Genomic DNA, 19,241 nt, shown 5'->3' with positions numbered 1-19,241 from the left:
CCCCCTTCCGGACAACCAATCAGTGACCGCTTCACCGCACATCGCTCCCGCCCTCCCCGCCCCGCAGCCAATCACCGCCCACAGCGCGTCCCGCCCCTCCGCCTTTCCTCCTGACTGCCAATCGCCATTCGCCCCACCTCAGGCAGTGAGGCCAATCACCGCCCCAGGGAGGCGGGGCCTTAGCTCCGCGCTGTAAACAACAGCGGGGGCAGATTTAAAGGGGCCGCGTCACCTAAAGGCGGCGATCGCCGTAGCTCCCTCCCGGTAACCGGGACCTCCCGTAGCCCCCCACCACCCCACCGTTAAGCACGGAGGAGACCGACGTACAGAGAGAGCCTTTTATTACCCCCAAAATCACCCCCAAAACCCCATCAGGTAGAATTCCACAGTGGGTATCACAACCGGGATACGGGGGGGGGGGGAACGGGACACCCCAAATATACAAATCAAAGCTAATATGGAAAATAAATAGGAATTCACGGGGGGGTGGGGTTTGCATAGAGGAAGATTTAATAAAAAAGGGTCCTTTTTTTTTGTCTTGTTTATTATTATTAATTATTATTATTAATTATTATTCATAATTATTATTATTTCGATCATCGCCCCCCGCGGGCCCCCGGATCCGAGCATCGAGATGGAATTAACAACAGTGATTCACCTTCTCCTAATAACTTACACAGGGCACCCAGGGAACTTGTGCTTTTGGGGTGGGGGGCCACGTCTCCTTCCCCCCCCCCCCTCTATGGGGCACCAGGTCCCCAGGCCCAACCCTGAGGGCATCCATGGGTCTGGGGGTCCCCCCTGGTGTGGGGGGGCACACAGGATGCTGGCCCCCTCCTGCTTGTACAACTTTGGTCACTAGCTTTGTGCCCCCGGCCCCACGTCCCACCCCGAGACACCCCATGGAGCTGGGGGGGCAAGGGGAGGGAAGGCACCAAAACCACCCCCTTGGAGGGACACACACACACACACACACACACACACACACATATAATGACGACAAGGACCCGGCGCTGCCGTCCTCAGTGCGCTCGTGACACCGGTGAGTGGCAGAGGGGGGGGGGTGTTCAACTCTGAGCCGTGGTGGTGGTGGCGGCTTTGCACCGGCGACCATCCCCGTGGCCTCAGGCCCGATGCCGACCTCTCTCCGCTGCCACGTCCTCGCCGTCTCCCGGGCCAGCAGGAAAGGGGAACGACGGGCACGGAGAAGGATGAGATGCCACCATCGTGTCACATGCCAGGTGTCCCCCCTTCCCCCATATAAAAACCACGGCAGAGGGGCCGGGATGGCCACGGCAGAGCCCCCCCAACCCCGAGACCTGAAGCTCCCTGAGCTGAACGAGGGTTTTTGTGCCATCCTGGAGATGGATCACAAAAGAAACCAGCCTGGAAAAGCAGCAGCAGATCCCAGCTCCGTTTACCACCACGGTGCCACCAAGGGTTCAACCAGGCTTCTCCGGGCGCCCCGGCACGGTGTCACCTACTTAGGAAGAAAAGGGTCCCCTAAAACCGAACCCGTGCCGGTGGCGCCGGGGTCAGATGGAGTTTTCCAAGAGGCTGTGGTTGCTCCGCCGGCTCAGGCAGTTCCTCTTGTTCAGGAGGCTCGTGGTCTCGTCGGCGGTGCTGGAAGGTTCGGGTTTCTCCGGTGCATCCGTGTCTGCACCGGGGCAGTTGCTGTCGGGGGACTGGGGACAACTGTCCATGCGGGAGGCTGTCAGGGCGTTCTGGTACTCGTGGCGCATGATCTGTGGGGGCAAAGGGAGAAGGGAAGGAGTGAGGAGTGGGGCTGGACCCCCAAGAGCATCCCTGTGGGTGTCGGGCCCATCTTAAGAGCCATGGAATTAATGAGGATGGGAAAGAGCTTTAGGATCCAGTCCAACCGTTCCCATCACTGCCAAGGCCACCACTGACCCATGGCACTGAGGGTGTGTGAGCACTTGCAGGGACGGTGACTGCAGCCCTGCCCTGGGCAGCCTGTTCCAATGCCTGAGCACCCTCTGGGGCAGGAATTGTTCCTCAGCTCCATCTAAACCTGCCCTGGGGCAGCTTGAGGCCGTTTCCTCTTGTCATAGAATGGATCATGGAATGGTTTGGGTTGGAAAGGACCTTAAAGCTCCTCCAGCTCCAACCCCTGCCACGGGCAGGGACCCCTTCCACTAGAGCAGCTTGCTCCAAGCCCCTGTGTCCAACCTGGCCTTGAACACTGCCAGGGATGGGGCAGCCACAGCTTCTCTGGGCACCCTGTGCCAGCGCCTCAGCACCCTCACATAAATCACTTCTTCCTTATCTCCAACCTAAATCCCTCCCGTTTCAGTCTGAACCCATCACCCCTTGTCCCATCCCTACAGCCCCCGATGAAGAGCCCCTCTCCAGCACCCTTGCAGCCCCCTTCAGACACTGGAAGCTGCTCTGAGGTCCCCCCTGAGCCTCCTCTTCTGCAGGTTAACCCCCCCCCCACTCTCATGCCCCAGAGCCCTCACCTTGACGAACTGGAGGTCGGTGAGGGCACGGACGCTGAAGTCGGGCACGTACTGGGCGCCGGTGCTGGTGTTGAGCTGGCCGGTGCTGCCGCTGATGGGCGAGGAGATGGAGTCGGAGCGCTCGTGGTAGTTGAGGGATGCTGAGTGGTTGAGGCTGCTGACGTGGGACGGGGAGCGCATCTCTGCGGGATGGGAGGGATGGGGTCAGCCATGCCCTGCACCCCCCCACCCCGGCTCCTTGTGCCTGCCTGTAACAGGGTGCTGAGCCCCTGGTGATGCTGCCCTGGCTCCGTGCAGGGAGATCCCCATCCTGCAGGCTCCAGGGACACAGATCCCAGTGGTGACAAGGAGCGATGGGATGCGCGTCCACCCCAGTGCAGCCCTGCAGCACCGGATTTGATCCACCCAACCCTCTGCTCCCCCTTGCACCAGGGGACAGGGACCAGGACCAAGGACACTGAGTCCAAACCATTGGCTCAGTCACCCCACAAGGGTTAGGGACAAGTTGGGGTTATGGGGACAAGGTGATGTGCTCGGACACGGGGTACAGAGATGGACCAGACAACACAGAGGACAAGGTGAAGAGAAGCCTGTGGATGAAGGGGAGGGTGGCTGCAGGTCCCCCTGCCCCTCACAGTGCCCACAGATGAGTGCTGCTGCCACTGAGCACCATGAGGGTCAGTGTCGCAGCCCCTCAAGGGCAGCTCAGGGGGCACCAGTGGGGGCTCTAGCATCTATTCCCACCAGCAGCTCTAACACAGGGTGGGAGGCTCGCTCCATGCTGGCACCCAAGCGATGTGGGGGTGCTTACCGGTAGGAGAGGGGCTGATGGCCATCACCCCATAGTAGGAGAACGCTCCTGCTTCAAACTTCATGCACTCCTTGCCCGTCTCCACCTCCACCTTGCCCTGCAAGGGAGAGAAAAGGTTGGGTCCCTTAAGCCCCATCCCGCAGCACTGGGCTGGAGGAGAGACCCCAACCCCGCTGTCACTGCCTGCCCGGGGGTGAGGGCTCACACAGGGGACCCCAAGTGCGGGACAGCAGCCGGGTACCTGCAGGATGAGGGTGAAGTAGTCAGCTGCTTTGTTCTTGCAGTAGAGGAAGTGGCGCGGGGCCTTCTTGTTGCCCTCATCGAACTTCAGCTCCTGGATGACGTGGGAGTACTTGAGGAGGCGCAGGAGGATCTTCTCCGAGATGTAGGTGGGGGTGAAGAGCGTCACCTCTGAGAGCCAGAGGGGGAGGAAAGGGCTCAGAGCCATGGTCCTTGACCCTCCACAGGAACGTGCATCCCCCCCTTGTCCCTCTGCGTGGGGCCTTGGCACCTCCCTGGGGCAGAAGCCCACCCAACATAAGCTCTGGGTCCCCAGCAAGGCCGGCCCCAGCCTTGGGGACACGGGGAATGTGACCACGCTGGAGGGATGGGTACCCTCTGAGCATCACAGGCATCCCTGAGCCCTGCCCATTCCCACTCTGGGGTTGGGACAGAGGGGAGTGGGATGAGGCACAAGCACCCCGTAACTCCTGAACTACATGGTTGGAGCAACTCTTCCTTGCTGGGGGGACAGGAATGGAGCCCAGGGACACGGCAGCACACGGAGCCCACCAGGTCAGGGCTGGGGAGCTGCTGGAGCCATTGGACAGAGCCAAAGGGTGCCCTGAGCTTCAGGGGGCTCCCCCCCCAACCCCCTTTACCTGTGGAGAGGAAGCGGTGGGCGGCCAAGAGCAGCTGCGGGGAGACCTTCACCTTCTGCTCCCCAACGGGGTCCTTGAAGGCCGAGAAGTCCCGTTTGCCCTTGTGGTTGTTCACAAGCTTCCTGCTGCGGTTGTCGGCTGTGGGGAGTGGGATGTCAGCGGGATACAGTGGGATACAGCGGGATGGGAGTGGGATACAGCGGGATGTCAGTGGGATACAGCAGGATACAGTGGGACACAGCGGGATGTCAGTGGGATACAGCGGGATGGGAGTGGGATACAGCGGGATGGGAGTGGGATACAGCGGGATGTCAGTGGGATACAGCGGGATACAGCAGGATGTCAGTGGGATGCAGCGGGATGGGAGTGGGATACAGCGGGATGTCAGTGGGATACAGCGGGATACAGTGGGACTCAGCGGGATGTCAGTGGGATACAGCGGGATGGGAGTGGGATACAGCAGGATACAGCGGGATACAGCGGGATGGGAGTGGGATACAGCAGGATGTCAGCGGGATACAGCAGGATATAGTGGGATGTCAGTGGGATACAGCGGGATGTCAGCGGGTTACAGTGGGATACAGCAGGACACAGCGGGATGTCAGTGGGATACAGCAGGATACAGCAGGACACAGCGGGATGTAAGTGGGATACAGCGGGATGTCGGTGGCATACAGCAGGTTACAGTGGGATACAGTGGGATACAGCAGGATAGAGCGGGATACAGCAGGACACAGCGGGGATGTCAGTGGGACACAGCGGGATACAGCGGGACACAGGGGGATGGGAGTGGGATACAGTGGGATACAGCGGGACACAGGGATGGGCGTGGGATACAGCGGGATGTCAGCGGGTTACAGTGTGATACAGCGGGATACAGAGGGACACAGCAGGATGGGAGTGGGATACAGCGGGATACAGTGGGATACAGCGGGATGTCAGTGGTATACAGCAGGACACAGCGGGGATGTCAGTGGGACACAGCGGGATACAGCGGGACACAGGGGGATGGGAGTGGGATACAGCGGGATACAGTGGGTTACAGTGGGATACAGCGGGATACAGAGGGACACAGCAGGATGGGAGTGGGATACAGCGGGATACAGTGGGATACAGCGGGACACAGCCGGATGTCAGTGGTATACAGCAGGATACAGGGGGATACAGCGGGATGGGAGTGGGATACAGCGGGATGAGGAGGGGGCAGGGGGCGAGCCCAACACCTACTGTACGTGTCCGACTCGTCCAGGATCTCCGACTTGATGATCTCCTCGATGACATCCTCCAGCGTCACCAGCCCCAGCACCTCGTAGAAGGGGTCCCCTTCGCCCTCGTTGTTCACCTTCTGCACGATGGCCAGGTGGGACTTCCCTAGGGATTGGCACATGGGATGTTGGAAGGGGAACCCCCTCAGTTTCAAGGGGGACGGGGAGTCACTGGGACCACTGCTTGCCATATCCCACCACCCGCCTGCCTAGGAAACAATGAACCAGCTGAGATGCAGACATGGCCCTGGGCTGGGCACCAACCCCCAAGGCAATGGCAGTGATTGAGGCCAGGGCTTGGCAATGGGGTTCCCGGGAGATGGAATGTGCCCCCCGGGAGCCCATTCCCTGTCACAATGTGGGGTGAGTGCCCACGGGTCCCACCCTGTGTAGGCAGGATGCAGTTAGCCTTATCCCAGCGAAATCCAAAGCTGGAATCCCGGCTGGCCCTGCTCCTGGTTGCGTGTTTCTCCTGCTCCGTCCCCACATTGCAGAGATCCATTGGGAAAAGCTCCTTGGACAAGGAACAGCTCTGCTCCAGGGAAAGGAGCAGTGTGTGGAACACCACAGCACGCCCAGGCCAGGACACTGCACCCACACGATGGACTCCTTAGCCTGGGGAAACTGAGGCAGGGAGGAAGGTGATGATGCTCCCTCCCTGACCTCAGCACAGCCCCACAGACAATCACTTGGGCCTCTTGAAGCTCCACACTCGCCCCGAGGCCAGCAGCAAGGTGCCATCCTGCTCTGCTCAGCACCAACGTGCCTGCCCTGACACGAGCTGTTTGGTTATAGAGCTGCTGGCTGCAGGTGCTGGGGAAAGCTGGTGGGGAAGGGACCACAGAGCTCCCTGTGCTCGTAGAACCCCAGCCTGGTTTGGGATGGAAGGGACCTTAAAGCTCATCCAGCTCCAACCCCTGCCACGGGCAGGGACCCCTTCCACTGGAGCAGCTTGCTCCAAGCCCCTGTGTCCAACCTGGCCTTGAGCACTGCCAGGGATGGGGCAGCCACAGCTTCTCTGGGCACCCTGGGCCAGCGCCTCAGCACCCTCACAGGGAAGAGCTTCTGCCTAAGAGCTCATCTCAGTCTCCCCTCGGGCAGGTTAAAGCCATTCCCCTTGGCCTGTCCCTACATCCCTTGTCCCAAGCCCCTCTCCAGCTTTCCTGCAGCCCCTTCAGGCACTGGAGCTGCTCTCAGGTCTCCCCTTCAGGAGCCTTCTCTTCTCCAGGCTGCCCCAGCCCAGCTCTCTCAGCCTGGCTCCGGAGCAGAGCTGCTCCAGCAACGGTGATGCTCAGAGGGGTGAAACCTCCCTGAGCTCATGGCTCTGGGAACCCCTCACCTGGGCTGCAGACGGGCAGGGACGGGGATGGGTGACTCAGGCAGCTCCTCTTGGGATGAGCTCCGCTGGGAGCGGCCGGTGGCAAAGCAAACACTGGGATCCGCTGGGCAAAGGGCACGGGCGCTGCTTCTGCTCCGGGTGCCCATGAGGGGGGATGAGGGCAGAGCCCCACCACGGAGCTGCATCCATGAGGAATGGGGCTCGGCTCCAAGCAGCGCCCCAAAGCAGGGCCCTGAGCCTGAGAGGCGCCTGAAATCCAGCCCCGTGGGACGTGGGTGGCTTTGTAACCGGAATGAGCGCCTTTAAATCCCTTAGGAAGGATTTGCCGGAGGGAAAGCCGGTGCCAGCAGCGGGGATAACACCGGCGCCGGCAGCAACAGGACTTAGGTTCACTGCTACTGGCGACGGGCTGGAGCGGGCTGGGATGAACTGAAGGGAATGATGCTGAGATCCCATTGGCATTCCCACAAGGAGCAGCGCCAAGCTCCCATGCCTGTGCTTTTGGAGCTGCTGCCTCCTCCCTACCTTTATACACGAGCCAAGCTCGGACCTAGCAGCTCCCAAACCCTCTCCCCAAGCTCCAGCCAAGCTTTTGCTGCGGGTGGACTTATCTGATCCCTTAAATCCCATCACAACAGCCTCTGAGCATGGTGGGACACAGGGCTGTGGCTGCATCCCCCACCACAGCCAGGATCTTCACTTCATCCCGCTCCCACACTGGAAGCTGGGAAGGGCAGGGGGGTTCCCAGCCTGAAAGCACATCCCGGAGGGCTCAGCTCCTGCTCCCAGCCCCATGAGCAGGAAGCAGAGCGGGAATGGGGCTGGGAGGAAGGAGCCAAGCCCAGACCTGGGAGCCCAGCAATTTCCCAGCTCTCATTTTCTATCCAAGGGCCTCCAGGGCTGGTGATGAAACCCAAGGGACCGTTCCCAAAGTGGCTCCTGGGGCTGGTGCTGGCCACGGGCAGAGAAAGGGAGGCTCCTGGCTCAGCTGCCTGTGCCCAGCACCGTGTCCCCGGGGTCCTGTGGCCTTCACCAAAACCTGCTCCCCATGGACGGCACCTCAGGGAAGCAGCAGCACCCCATGGAACCAGCAGTACCCCACGGAAGTGAGCAGCACCCCGTGGGAGTGAGAAGCACCCCATGGAAGCAGTGGCACCCCATGGAAGCGAGCAGCACCCCATGGGAGCAAGTAGCACCCCATGGGAGCAAGCAGCACCCCATGGGAGCAAGCAGCACCCCATGGAACCAGCAGCACCCCATGGGAGCAATCAGCACCCCATGGAGCCAGGAGCACCCCATGGAGCCAGCAGCACCCCATGGAGCCAGCAGCACCCCATGGGAGCAAGCAGCACCCCATGGAACCAGCAGCACCCCATGGGAGCAATCAGCACCCCATGGAGCCAGGAGCACCCCATGGAGCCAGCAGCACCCCATGGGAGCAAGCAGCACCCCATGGAGCGAGGAGCACCCCATGGAGCCAGGAGCACCCCATGGAGCCAGCAGCACCCCACGGAACCAGCAGCACCCCACGGGAGCAAGCAGCACCCCATGGAGCCAGCAGCACCCCACGGAACCAGCAGCACCCCATGGGAGCAAGCAGCACCCCATGGAGCCAGCAGCACCCCAGGGAAGCAGCGGCACCCCCTTACCCTTTTTGAACTCCTCCAGCATGGCATCCAGCTTGGTGTCATGGAAGACAACGTGGACGGGGTGGTTGTAGAACTTGGTGATGGTCTTGAGGGGGGTGCAGTCGTCAGGGTCAACGAAAGCCAGGTCCTTGACGTAGAGGATATCCATGATGTTGGAGCGCTCCTCCTCATAGACGGGGATGCGGGTGTAGCCGCTCTCCATGATCTCGGACATGGTGTTGAAGTCCAGGATGGCGTCGCTGTTGATCATGAAGCAGTTCTGCAGCGGGGTCATCACGTCCTCCACCGTCTTGGTGCGGAGCTCCAGGGCTCCCTGGATCATGTTGAGCTCTTCCCTCACCAAGTCGTTGTAGGGCTCCGTCACCTTCAGCATCTCCACCAGCTTCTCCCGGTTGTAAACGGTGCCGATCTCCTGGCCCAGGATGCAGTCGAGGAGCTTGCTGATGGGGTAGGAGAGGGGGAACGTCGCCAGCATGAAGAACTTGGTCACCACGATGGTGTTGGCGCCCACGGCCAAGCCGTGACGGGAGCAGAGCGCTTGGGGCACGATCTCCCCGAAGATGACGATGCCGATGGTGGAAGCGACGACGGCGCCGATGCCGGAACCGATGAGGTCATCGAGGAAGATGGTGAGGGTGGTGTTGACCAGCACGTTGCCCAGCAGCAGGGAGCACAGCAGGTAGTTCCCTTTGCGGCGGATGGGCTCGATCCTGCGGGCGTAACGCTTCTCGGTGTCGGTGCCGCAGTTCTGCACGATGCGCAGCTCCATGGGGTCCAGCGCCATGAGACCCAGGTTGAGCCCGCTGAAGATGCCCGACAGCACCAGGAGCCCCACGATGAGGATCACCTGCAGCCACAGCGGCAACAGCGACTTCTTCTCCTCCAGCACCATGAGCCAGGCGTCGGGGTCGGGATGGGGCAGCCAGGCCTGGCCGGCCCGGCGCTGCGTGCACAACACGTACGTCTTTACCTTCTCGCCCTTCCGCAGGGCGCGGACCCGGACCCGCAGCAGGGCCGAGGTGTCGAAGAGCTCCGCGGGGCCCGGCTGCACCACCACGTCCTGGGTGCGATAGGAGCAGGAGCCGTTCGGGGCAGAACCGTTCTCGGCCGGGCGGAGCTCGGCGAACGCCACCCGTTCCCCGGTGCCCGGGCCCAGGCCCTGCCCGTAGAAGCGCAGCACCAGCTCGCTGCCCTCCGTCACACGGATGGGCCCGCGGGACGGAGCCGCCGGCACCGGCTTCGTGCTCTCCTCCAGCCGCATCCCCAGCACCACGTTGGACCCGTCCGGAGGCGCCGTCCGGGACACGGCGGCAGCGGCGGCGCCGGGCAGCGCCAGCAGCAGCAGCAGCGGCGGCGGCAGCAGCAGCAGCACAGAGGGGACCGAGCGGACCCCGCCGCCGCCGCCCGCCGCCATGTTGGCGTCTCGCAACCGCCTCACGCCGCGCCCCCTTCCCGCCCCGAGCGGGGCTGCGTCGCACCCTCCCGCAGCCACAGGCGCCTTAAAGGGGCGATGGCAGAACCGGGATGGTGGGGCCCGTAAGTGTGGATGAATGAAGGGGTGGCAAAGGGGTATCCATTAGGTGGGAGTTCAGCCCCCCCTGGGGCAAGGTGGGTGTGTGGGGTGCAGGAGAAACTAGGGTGAGCAGGAGCTTAAGGGGGGCACTAAGTCCTGGGGAGGAGGGCTTTAGAATCGGGGGGGGGGGGGGGGGGGGGCTGGACCTAAGACCTGGAGAGGGTCATTAGGACAGGGGAAGGGACATTAGGACCTGGAGGGGGGCACTAGGACCTGGGGGAAGGGTGACACTAGGATTTAAGGGGGGGGGGTGGCGGGAGGGGACACTAGGACCAGGGAGGGGGGCACTAATACCGAGGAGGGAGGCAATAGGACAGAGGAGGGGCACTAGGATCTGGGGTAAGGGGAGCACTAGGATCTGGGGGGGGCAGGAGGGGACATTAGGACCGAGGAGAGGGGCACTAGGACCCGGGGTACGGGGGACGCTAGGATTTGGGGGGGGCAGGAAGGGGCACTAGGACCAGGGAGGGGGGCAATAGGACCGAGGAGGGTCACTAGGACCTGGGGTAAGGGGGGCACTAGGGTTTGGGGGGGGGGCAGGAAGGGACACTAGGACCAGGGAGGAGGGCACTAATACCGAGGCGGGTCACTAGGACTTGGGGTAAGGGGGGCAACTAGGATCTGGGGGGCGGCGGGAAGGGGGCATTAGGACCGAGGAGGGGGGCACTAGGATCTGGGGGGCGCGGGAAGGAGGCATTAGGACCGAGGAGGGGGGCACTAGGAGGCCGGGTCGCGCACTTCAGGCCATTGCACGCCAGGAGCCGGCGCGGATTCTTTAAGGCAGCCAGAAAGAAGTTACCCATCAGCCCCTGCGCGCAGCCCCTTCCTCTCCATTGACAGTCCTCTCCTCCAACCCGCTTCCGGCGGGCCTCGGCGAGGCAACCAATGAGCGAGCTCGGCGCGGCGAGCTGGCCAATGGGCGGCGCGGGGCGGGGCGGAGCGCGGGCGGCGGGGGCAAGATGGCGGCGGCGGGCCGGTGCGCGGCCGTGCTGGTGCTGCTGGCGCTGGGCGGGCCGCGGGCCGAGCAGACGGAGGAGCACCTCAAGCGGGAGCACTCGCTCTCCAAACCCTACCAGGTGAGTGGGGCAGGGCAGGGCGCTGGGGGAAGGTGCCCGGTGCCCGGTATCCGGTACCGACAGTGCTTTGTGGGCCGCAGGTGTGGGCTCGGCAAGCTCGGGGCTGTGGGACCTGCAGGGTAACGCCATGGTCATGACCCACTTCATCCGCCTCACCCCCGACGTGCAGAGCAAGCAGGGAGCCGTCTGGAACCGAGTGGTGAGCACCGGGGGGAACCTTGGGGTCTTCATTTGGGGGTGAGGGGAGTCGGGGAGGGGTTAAGAGCAGGTTGGGGGGGGGGGCTGGGGTGAGCATAGGGGAAGTGGGGCCTTGGGAAGGGGTTTAAGGGGGCTGGAGGCTGAACCAGAGGGCTTGGGGGGATTGTGAGTAAGGGGTGCAGGGTGTGGGCAGGAACGGGGGGGTGATGAAGGGGTTGAGCTAAAGAGAGGGTTTTGGGGGGTATTAGGGCAGGAAGGGGTAAAATAGGGGGGGGCCCAAGCCAGAGGGTATGAGGGGATTTGGGGGGGGGATTGAAGGGTATTAGGGAAGCTGCCTGGGGTTGTAGAGTGGGGCAGGGAAGAGCTGTGGGGGTCAGAGCTGGCACCACTGCAGCCCCCCCTTTGGCGTGGTGGCTCCTGCAAGGGCTGAGCCACCCCATGGGCATTGGGGGTGCTTGGGGTCTCCCATGGGGTCGCTGTGGTTGGAGCTGCTGCTCCCATTGCCATGCCCAGGTCTGTGGGGCTGGTGGAGCAGCAGCAGCGTGATGTGGTCACGGGTGCGGTGTGTCACCCGGCACGCAGCAGAGCTCCCTTGAATTCCTTGATGATTCCATTTCGTTTCAATGTGGGATGATAGCGATGGGGATGTGGTGCCCCAGGATCCAGCCGTGCTCCACAGGGGTTTGGAAAACACCCCAGGAGACCAAAGTGGTCCCTCATGCTCTGATTTAGTGACATATCATATTGAGGCAGGTTGCTTTGCCTTTGGCCCTCCTTTCCTCCCCCTTTGGCCCTCCTTTCCTCCCCCTTTGGCCCTCCTTTCCTCCCCCTTTGGCCCTCCTTTCCTCCCCCTTTGGCCCTCCTTTCCTCCCCCTTTGGCCCTCCTTTCCTCCCCCTTTGGCCCTCCTTTCCTCCCCCTTTGGCCCTCCTTTCCTCCCCCTTTGGCCCTCCTTTCCTCCCCCTTTGGCCCTCCTTTCCTCCCCCTTTGAAACGATTCCCTTGGTTTAATGATGTCCCTTGGGATTACTTACTGCTCCCAACGAAACTATGGGATGGCAAGGGAAGCATGGAGTAGTGGCACATGGAGCTGTTGTGACAGGCAGGGGATGCTGCAGCCGTGGCGGTGTCTGTCCCCTAACCCTCGTGGGCACAGAAGCCGTGGGTCCCATCCCTGCTCCTCTGCTTGCAGCCGTGTTACCTGCGGGACTGGGAGATGCAGGTGCACTTCAAAATCCATGGGCAAGGCAAGAAGAACCTGAACGGGGATGGATTTGCCATCTGGTACACCAAGGATCGCATGCAGCCAGGTGAGAGCGGCTCTAGCGGCTGTCGCTGGTGTCAGGGATGTGCCTCCTTCTCAGGGGATGGTTTATGTTGGAAAGGACCTTAAAGATCTTCCAGTTCCAACCCCTGCCATGGGCAGGGACCCCTTCCACTGGAGCAGCTTGCTCCAAGCCCCTGTGGCCAACCTGGCCTTGAACACTGCCAGGGATGGGGCAGCCACAGCTTCTCTGGGCACCCTGTGCCAGCGCCTCAGCATCCTCCACAGGGAAGAGCTTCTGCCTAAGAGCTCATCTCAGTCTCCCCTCGGGCAGGTTCAAGCCATTCCCCTTGGCCTGGCCCTACAGGCCCTTGTCCCAAGCCCCTCTCCAGCTTTCCTGCAGCCCCTTCAGGCACTGGAGCTGCTCTCAGGTCTCCCCTTCAGGAGCCTTCTCTTCTCCAGGCTGCCCCAGCCCAGCTCTCTCAGCCTGGCTCCAGAGCAGAGCTGCTCCAGGCCTTACAGCAGCTCCGTGGCCTCCTCTGGCCTTGCTCCAGCAGCTCCAGGTCCCTCTTGTGCTGCTGCCCCAGAGCTGGGTCAGGACCGCAGGGGGGTCTCCCCAGAGCCCAGCAGAGGGGCAGGATCCCCTCCCTGAGCTGCTGCTCATGCAGAGGCACTGGGAGGCTGGAATCAGGTTGGGGGGCAGGGCTTTGGGGTTGTTTTGTGCTCGTTTTGGGGTCAGTGTAATGGGAAGTGTGGAGCCTCCTGCACTGGGAGTCAGCTCCTTAAAAGCCAGGCTGTGGAGGAAGCTCAGTCCTTGAGCAGCAAAGGGAAAGGCATTTCAGCTGCCCCTCTGACTTCCCTGCCTGCCCTGTGTGCTTTAGTCACTGCTCAAGGCTTCCTCTTTACATAACATGATGAGTAACAACCCCTTTGCAACGCCTGCCTGGCTTTGCCATCCTTAACCAGAGCCTCTCCTCCCTCCTAGGACCTGTCTTTGGAAGCAAGGATAACTTCCTGGGCCTGGGAGTGTTTGTGGACACCTACCCAAACGAGGAGAAGCAGCATGAGGTGAGCTAGGAGCCAACGGAACCGCGCTGCCCGCCAGCTGCCTGCAGGGGCAGAGCTGAGCTTACGGCTCTTCCCTGAGCTCGGGAGGCAGCGAGCACCCCCTCCAGCTGCCTGACGATCCCACCTCCGTGTGCTGAGCTCCCGGCCTCTTCTGGAGCCTGCCACAAGCGGTAGCAGAGGTGAAGCTGTGCCAAGAGCATTGTAGAGCTTGAGCAGAGCGGTTCCTGAGCTGCCAGCCCAGCCCTGCCTGCGTTGACGGGGCTGTTTCATGGCAGCTGCACCCAGGAGGCTTTCCCTGCTCTCTGGTGCAGTGGGACTGGGCTCTGCCCCTTTGGAAGACGCCCTTCTGAAGGTCTTTGTGTTCCTGGTGTGTCTGGTGGTTGGTTGGAGGTTTATTGGTGTGGGTTCCTATGGAGAAGGGAGTGCAGAGGTAGTTAAAACCAAGCCTTGCCCTGGAATCTCTTTTATCACTCCAAACCCAAAGCTGGACTCGGTTTTAATGCCAGTTTTCCCTAAAACATAGGCACTGTTGTACCCCAAGACCTTGGTGCTGATCCCAAAGTGGGATTAACACTGCTCACCCTGGCGAAAGGGACAAAAGGTGCAGCTGGGATGTGCCCTGACCTTGGAGCTGCTGAGAAATGCTGAGGAACAACCAGCTTTTGTTGAGGAACCCAACGCAGCAGCTCTGGTGCAGGGGTGGACTTTGTGCTTGTAAAAGCCTTTGTGAGCCATTTGGTGCCTTGTTAATGGGGTTAGTGCTGGGTGGGTCCTGGTGACTTGCAGTGGCAGAGCTGCTTTTGTGGGGTAAAGGGATGCACAATGGGTCTTCCTTAAAGGAAATCATGAGTGGAATGTGGGTGTCTGGCTTCCTGGCACCTGGAGAGGGCTGCCCTCCTCTGGTCAGGCACGGAGCACTCTTCACATGTGTGGAATCATAGGATCCTGGAATGGTTTGGGTTGGAAGGGACCTTAAAGCTCCTCCAGCTCCAACCCCTGCCACAGGCAGGGACCCCTTCCACTGGAGCAGCTTGCTCCAAGCCCCTGTGTCCAGCCTGGCCTTGAACACTGCCAGGGATGGGGCAGCCACAGCTTCTCTGGGCACCCTGTGCCAGCGCCTCAGCACCCTCACAGGGAAGAGCTTCTGCCTAAGAGCTCATCTCAGTCTCCCCTCGGGCAGGTTCAAGCCATTCCCCTTGGCCTGTCCCTACAGACCCTTGTCCCAAGCCCCTCTCCAGGTTTCCTGCAGCCCCTTCAGGCACTGGAGCTGCTCTTGCTGTTGGGGCTCTGTTGTGTGGGTGAGCTGCCGCGTGGTGAGGAGGAGAAACACGGCAACTCTTGACGTGGCTTTCAGCCCCCAGCACCATTCCCTCTCCGTGTGGCTCAGAATTCAGCCCCTAACACCTAAAGCCCTCCCTGCTTTAGTCTCTGCTAAGCTGAGCATTCCAGGGAGGAAGCGTCCAGGTTGCAGGTTAACGCTAAACTCTGGTCTGTGACCATCTTGCTTCTGTGCTCTTTCTTGCTTTACGATAACCCTGGACTGGCAGGCTCAGAAGAGGAGGTACAGCCCGGGAAATCAGGTACTTCCTCTTGCTGACCTTCCCGTTCCCAAGCTGTCCAGTCTCACCTTGGCTCACAGTTGAGGAATTCCCTCCTCTGAGCTCCAGAAATCCCTTTGCCACCTGGGAGAGGCTGCATGAGACCGCCCGTCCTCCCTCCTGAACGTCCAAGGGATGGAACGGGATCGTGCTGGTGTCGTGTTGAGGCAGATCCTTGGTGGGATGAAGGAGTTTGGGCTCCATAGGGCTGCTGGCTCGTGGTCGACCCAAGAGCTCAGCCCCAGCCTTGCTCCCGGCAGCGTGTGTTCCCCTACATCTCGGCCATGGTGAACAACGGTTCCCTCACCTACGACCACGACCGGGACGGGCGCCCGACGGAGCTGGGGGGCTGCACGGCCATGGTGAGGAACCTCAACCACGACACCTTCCTGGTCATCCGCTACGTGAAGAGGAGGCTGACGGTGAGTGCTGCCAGCCCGGCGCCACGGGGCAGCGGGGCCACGGCAAGGCCTCAGGGACCTGCTTCTGCTTCAGGTCCTGATTGATATCGACGGGAAGCACGAGTGGAGGGACTGCATCGACGTGCCGGGCGTGCGCCTGCCCCGTGGCTACTACTTTGGGACGTCTTCTGTCACTGGAGACCTCTCAGGTACTGCCCTGGGGTCCCAAACCTTGCTTCCCAAGCAGCTCCTGGGCAGCTTTGGAGGTGCAGCTGGGTGCTTACGGAAGCAAATGAGGAGCTGTCCGTGCTTTCAACACCTTTAAGCGTTGGTTTTAGCTTGCAGCAGCTCCTGAAGAACCCAGAGCCTGCTCTGGGTGTGTTGCTCCCCTGAGTGCTCGCTTTAGGCAGCGCTTCCCACTTTCCTTGAGCTCCCTGCACGGCCCAAGCTCAGCCAACAGGAGTGCAGCCAAGCGGCTGCAGCAGCTCAGCCAGAGGGTTCAGTCTCCAAAACAAGCCCCTGTGGAGGAGTGAAAGCAGGATGAGCACGGAAAAGGAATCTCCTCCACTCTCCTGCCACAGCCCATGGTGCCTGGGTTAACCCCAAGGGCAGCACTGGGAGGAACGGCCCTCGCTGCAGCCACAGGGCTCCCTCTCGGCCTCTGCTCCGGGGGTATCTTGCTTTGGATTTCACATCCTGGGAGCTCTGAGCTGCTCCTAATTGAGGGAGGGACCTAAAGCTGCAGCCCTTCACCCTCCTCTGCATAATACTTCTCCCGTGGTGCTGGTTGAGGTGCTGTGCGCTCTGCTGTTACCCCACTGGGCCTCTTTGGGCACGTTTTCAGCCTGATTTGAGCTCTGCCTCTGCAGAAGTGCATCTCTGGGGGTCTGAGGCCATTGTTGGCTCCAACAGCAGTTCCTTTTCTCTCCCAGATCCCTGCCTGGTGCCCGGGGAGCTGGTGCGGAGCCCTCGCCTTGTCCCACTAACAGCCCCACCAGCACGAGCACAGGGCCCCGTGAGGCCGATGCTAACACCTTCCCTTCGGGTGCCTGATGGGCTAATCCCACTTTGGGCTGGTGGGTTTCACTTTAGCTTAAAGGTTCCCGTTGGCTGAGGGCCCAGCTGAGCCCAGCATAGATCCTGCCCTCTGCAGGTGAGTTTGCCCACCTTGGGAAGGCAGAGCAGCACCTTTGTCCCAGGTGATAACATCCCGTGGTGCTGCCTGAGGCCCTCAGTCCCTGGCCAGAGCTGGCACTGGCAGCGGTGCCTCAGGACGTGGTGGTTGTGCTCTGCTTGCAGACAACCACGACATCATCTCCCTCAAGCTCTACCAGCTGACAGTGGAGAGGAGCCCGGAGGAGGAGAAGCGGGACAGGGAGGTCTATCTGCCCGTCGTGGACAACCTGAAGCTGCCAGGAAGTGAGTAGGAGCTGCTGGTCCCACACAGGGGAAGGGGGGAGCCCTAGGGACTCGAAGGGTTGTGGAGGAGAAGCCACAGCATTTTGAGAGCGAACAGGCTGAGCTCCACCTGGAATCATGGAATGGTTTGGGTTGGAAGGGACCTTAAAGCTCCTCCAGCTCCAACCCCTGCCACGGGCAGGGACCCCTTCCACTGGAGCAGCTTGCTCCAAGCCCCTGTGTCCAACCTGGCCTTGAGGAGGGGTTCCTGGGGTGCTGGGCTCTTGGGGTGCTCACGGGCTGGTTTCCCTCCTCTCTCTCCCAGTGGAGGCACCGCTGGAGCCCATGAGTGGCCTGGCTCTCTTCTTGATCGTCTTCTTCTCCCTCGTTGCCATCGTTTTTGCCATCGTCATCGGGGTCATCATCTACAACAAGTGGCAGGAGCAGAGCCGGAAACACTTCTATTGACTTGGGAATACCCTGGGATAGCCCATGGCTAGTCCTTGCTAGCCACCTCCTGCCTCCCACCATTCCCAGACTGGCCAGAGCGTGATGGACTGACCCCCATGGCAGGGACCTTTGTGTCCCCGTCCCCCCCCACTGGGACGGCTGCTGCTTCTTGTTGGGCTCCAGAACTCCAGTGCTGCTCCTGGTGGGAGCTGGGATCCTGTGATGGCTGCAGGGATGGAGCTGCCACCTCCTGAGGGAGCTTTGCTTTGGGACTTGTTCAGGAGGATGTCAGGACGTGGGCAGGAGTCCTCACCTGGGCTCTGGGGGATGCCAGCGAGCAGGGCCCGGCCCAGTGCCTGTTTCCACACCAGATCCCTCCTTCCCTCCCAGCCTCTTCTCTCCAAGCGATTTCCACTTCCAGGAGGGATTTTCCAAGCTCTTCACCCCGCTCTGGCTGCTCTGTCACCTGCCTTAGGCTGGCGGTGGAGCCCAGGCAGCTTTTCTTTGTACGTGGATCCCTGCATCGGTGCCGTTTGCATGTCGTGTCGTGGCTTCTGGCAGCTTTCCCCTCGGTGCTCGCTGCATCCCAGGGCTCCTCCAAGGGTTCTCCCTGCCTTGGAGCCGGAGCTTTTGCTGCCTTTCAGGGAGTTGTGGTTTAATCCTACCTCAGGGACTGCTTTGGTCAATGGTTTCTTGGTGTTCTCTTGCTGGTTGTCGCATCCACTCTCACCCCTGGGCCCCCCAGCACAAGAGAGTGGTCCCCAGAGGGATCCAGGAGACGTTAGGTCAGTTTGTCCTAGGGGAGCCTTTAATGGCTCTGAGGACATCAGGATGGCAAATCTGCAGCACCCTCCTCGATGGCATCCTGGGGATTCCAGGACCCTCGCAGCTAGGGTGGATCCCTGTGGGGATCCCAGAGTGTGGGGGGCACACACGGGGCTGTGGGTGGGAGCCTTTTCCCAAGTGCCCAGCACTGGTTGTGGGGTAGAAGGAGTTTTCCTGGGGTTTGTTCTCTTTTTGCCTCGCAACCAGGAGTGAAACGTGGGTGCCTGCCCCTGGAGCTGTTCTGGTGTCTCAGAATAAACATTGGTGTGTGTGTGACACTGTGAGAGTGGGTGATGGTGGGTGATTGTGTGAGCAGCAGCTCAGGGAGGGGATCCTGCCCCTCTGCTGTGCTCTGGGGAGAGCCCCCCTGCAGCCCTGATCCAGCCCTGGGGCAGCAGCACCAGAGGGACCTGGAGCTGTTGGAGTGAGGCCAGAGGAGGCCATGGGCTGGAGCAGCTCTGCTCTGGAGCCAGGCTGAGAGAGCTGGGCTGGGGCAGCCTGGAGAAGAGAAGGCTCCTGAAGGGGAGACCTGAGAGCAGCTCCAGTGCCTGAAGGGGCTGCAGGAAAGCTGGAGAGGGGCTTGGGACAAGGGATGTAGGGACAGGCCAAGGGGAATGGCTTGAACCTGCCAGAGGGGAGACTGAGATGAGCTCTTAGGCAGAAGCTCTTCCCTGGGAGGGTGCTGAGGCGCTGGCACAGGGTGCCCAGAGAAGCTGTGGCTGCCCCATCCCTGGCAGTGCTCAAGGCCAGGTTGGACACAGGGGCTTGGAGCAAGCTGCTCCAGTGGAAGGGGTCCCTGCCCGTGGCAGGGGTTGGAGCTGGAGGAGCTTTGAGGTCAATAACACAATGGGCTGATGTCACCCCCCTGTCCCTTGCATGCAGCGTTCTCTCCCCACAGCCCTGCTGTTGGGTGCCATAGCAAGTTGGGGTTGCACCCCAGTGCCATTGCGCTCCCCAAGCTGGAGCAG

The 19,241-nt window shown here is 61.4% G+C and overlaps 2 protein-coding genes across 4 annotated transcripts; one reads left to right on the top strand and one right to left on the bottom strand.

Moving 5' to 3' along the window:
• Positions 1 to 1,071: 1,071 nt before the first annotated feature.
• Positions 1,072 to 9,839, bottom strand: CNNM4 (cyclin and CBS domain divalent metal cation transport mediator 4). The gene is made up of 7 exons (XM_061478960.1): positions 8,426 to 9,839; positions 5,400 to 5,543; positions 4,173 to 4,310; positions 3,533 to 3,702; positions 3,292 to 3,388; positions 2,481 to 2,662; positions 1,072 to 1,745 (listed from the first exon to the last, which is right to left on the bottom strand). The coding sequence occupies exons 1-7, from the start codon at positions 9,837 to 9,839 to the stop codon at positions 1,536 to 1,538; spliced, it is 2,355 nt and encodes a 784-aa protein (XP_061334944.1). The 3' UTR covers positions 1,072 to 1,535.
• A 1,078-nt stretch (positions 9,840 to 10,917) lies between these two features.
• Positions 10,918 to 18,134, top strand: LMAN2L (lectin, mannose binding 2 like). 3 transcript variants are annotated; one of them, XM_061479026.1, is made up of 9 exons: positions 10,918 to 11,075; positions 11,155 to 11,273; positions 12,462 to 12,579; positions 13,519 to 13,601; positions 15,149 to 15,181; positions 15,460 to 15,621; positions 15,695 to 15,809; positions 16,533 to 16,753; positions 16,900 to 17,019. In XM_061479026.1, the coding sequence occupies exons 1-8, from the start codon at positions 10,958 to 10,960 to the stop codon at positions 16,712 to 16,714; spliced, it is 930 nt and encodes a 309-aa protein (XP_061335010.1). In that variant the 5' UTR covers positions 10,918 to 10,957; the 3' UTR covers positions 16,715 to 16,753; positions 16,900 to 17,019. The 3 variants fall into 3 exon arrangements, with proteins under 3 accessions (XP_061335010.1, XP_061335008.1, XP_061335009.1); XM_061479024.1 differs by lacking the exon at positions 16,533 to 16,753 and adding an exon at positions 17,324 to 18,134 and having other exon boundaries at positions 10,919 to 11,075; XM_061479025.1 differs by lacking the exons at positions 15,149 to 15,181; positions 16,533 to 16,753 and adding an exon at positions 17,324 to 18,134 and having other exon boundaries at positions 10,919 to 11,075.
• The last annotated feature ends 1,107 nt before the right edge of the window (positions 18,135 to 19,241 follow it).

Source organism: Pezoporus flaviventris, unplaced genomic scaffold, assembly GCF_033815535.1.
Source record: "Pezoporus flaviventris isolate CSIRO_AGI_PZ_B2104156 unplaced genomic scaffold, CSIRO_AGI_Pfla_v1 ptg000138l, whole genome shotgun sequence".
NCBI lineage: Eukaryota > Metazoa > Chordata > Aves > Psittaciformes > Psittacidae > Pezoporus > Pezoporus flaviventris.
Note: the sequence above shows the minus strand (reverse complement) of the source record. Positions and strands in the feature narration are given on the sequence as shown.

Coding starts and splice junctions, on each gene's coding strand:
- CNNM4 (XM_061478960.1), bottom strand. CDS start 9,839: ATGGCGGCGGGCGGCGGCGGCGGGGTCCGCTCGGTCCCCTCTGTGCTG. Junction 4,311..5,399: donor GGACGAGTCGGACACGTACA/GTAGGTGTTGGG, acceptor CACTCCCCACAG/CCGACAACCGCAGCAGGAAG. Junction 2,663..3,291: donor CATCAGCCCCTCTCCTACCG/GTAAGCACCCCC, acceptor CCCATCCCGCAG/AGATGCGCTCCCCGTCCCAC.
- LMAN2L (XM_061479024.1), top strand. CDS start 10,958: ATGGCGGCGGCGGGCCGGTGCGCGGCCGTGCTGGTGCTGCTGGCGCTG. Junction 12,580..13,518: donor CAAGGATCGCATGCAGCCAG/GTGAGAGCGGCT, acceptor CCTCCCTCCTAG/GACCTGTCTTTGGAAGCAAG. Junction 15,810..16,899: donor TGTCACTGGAGACCTCTCAG/GTACTGCCCTGG, acceptor CTCTGCTTGCAG/ACAACCACGACATCATCTCC.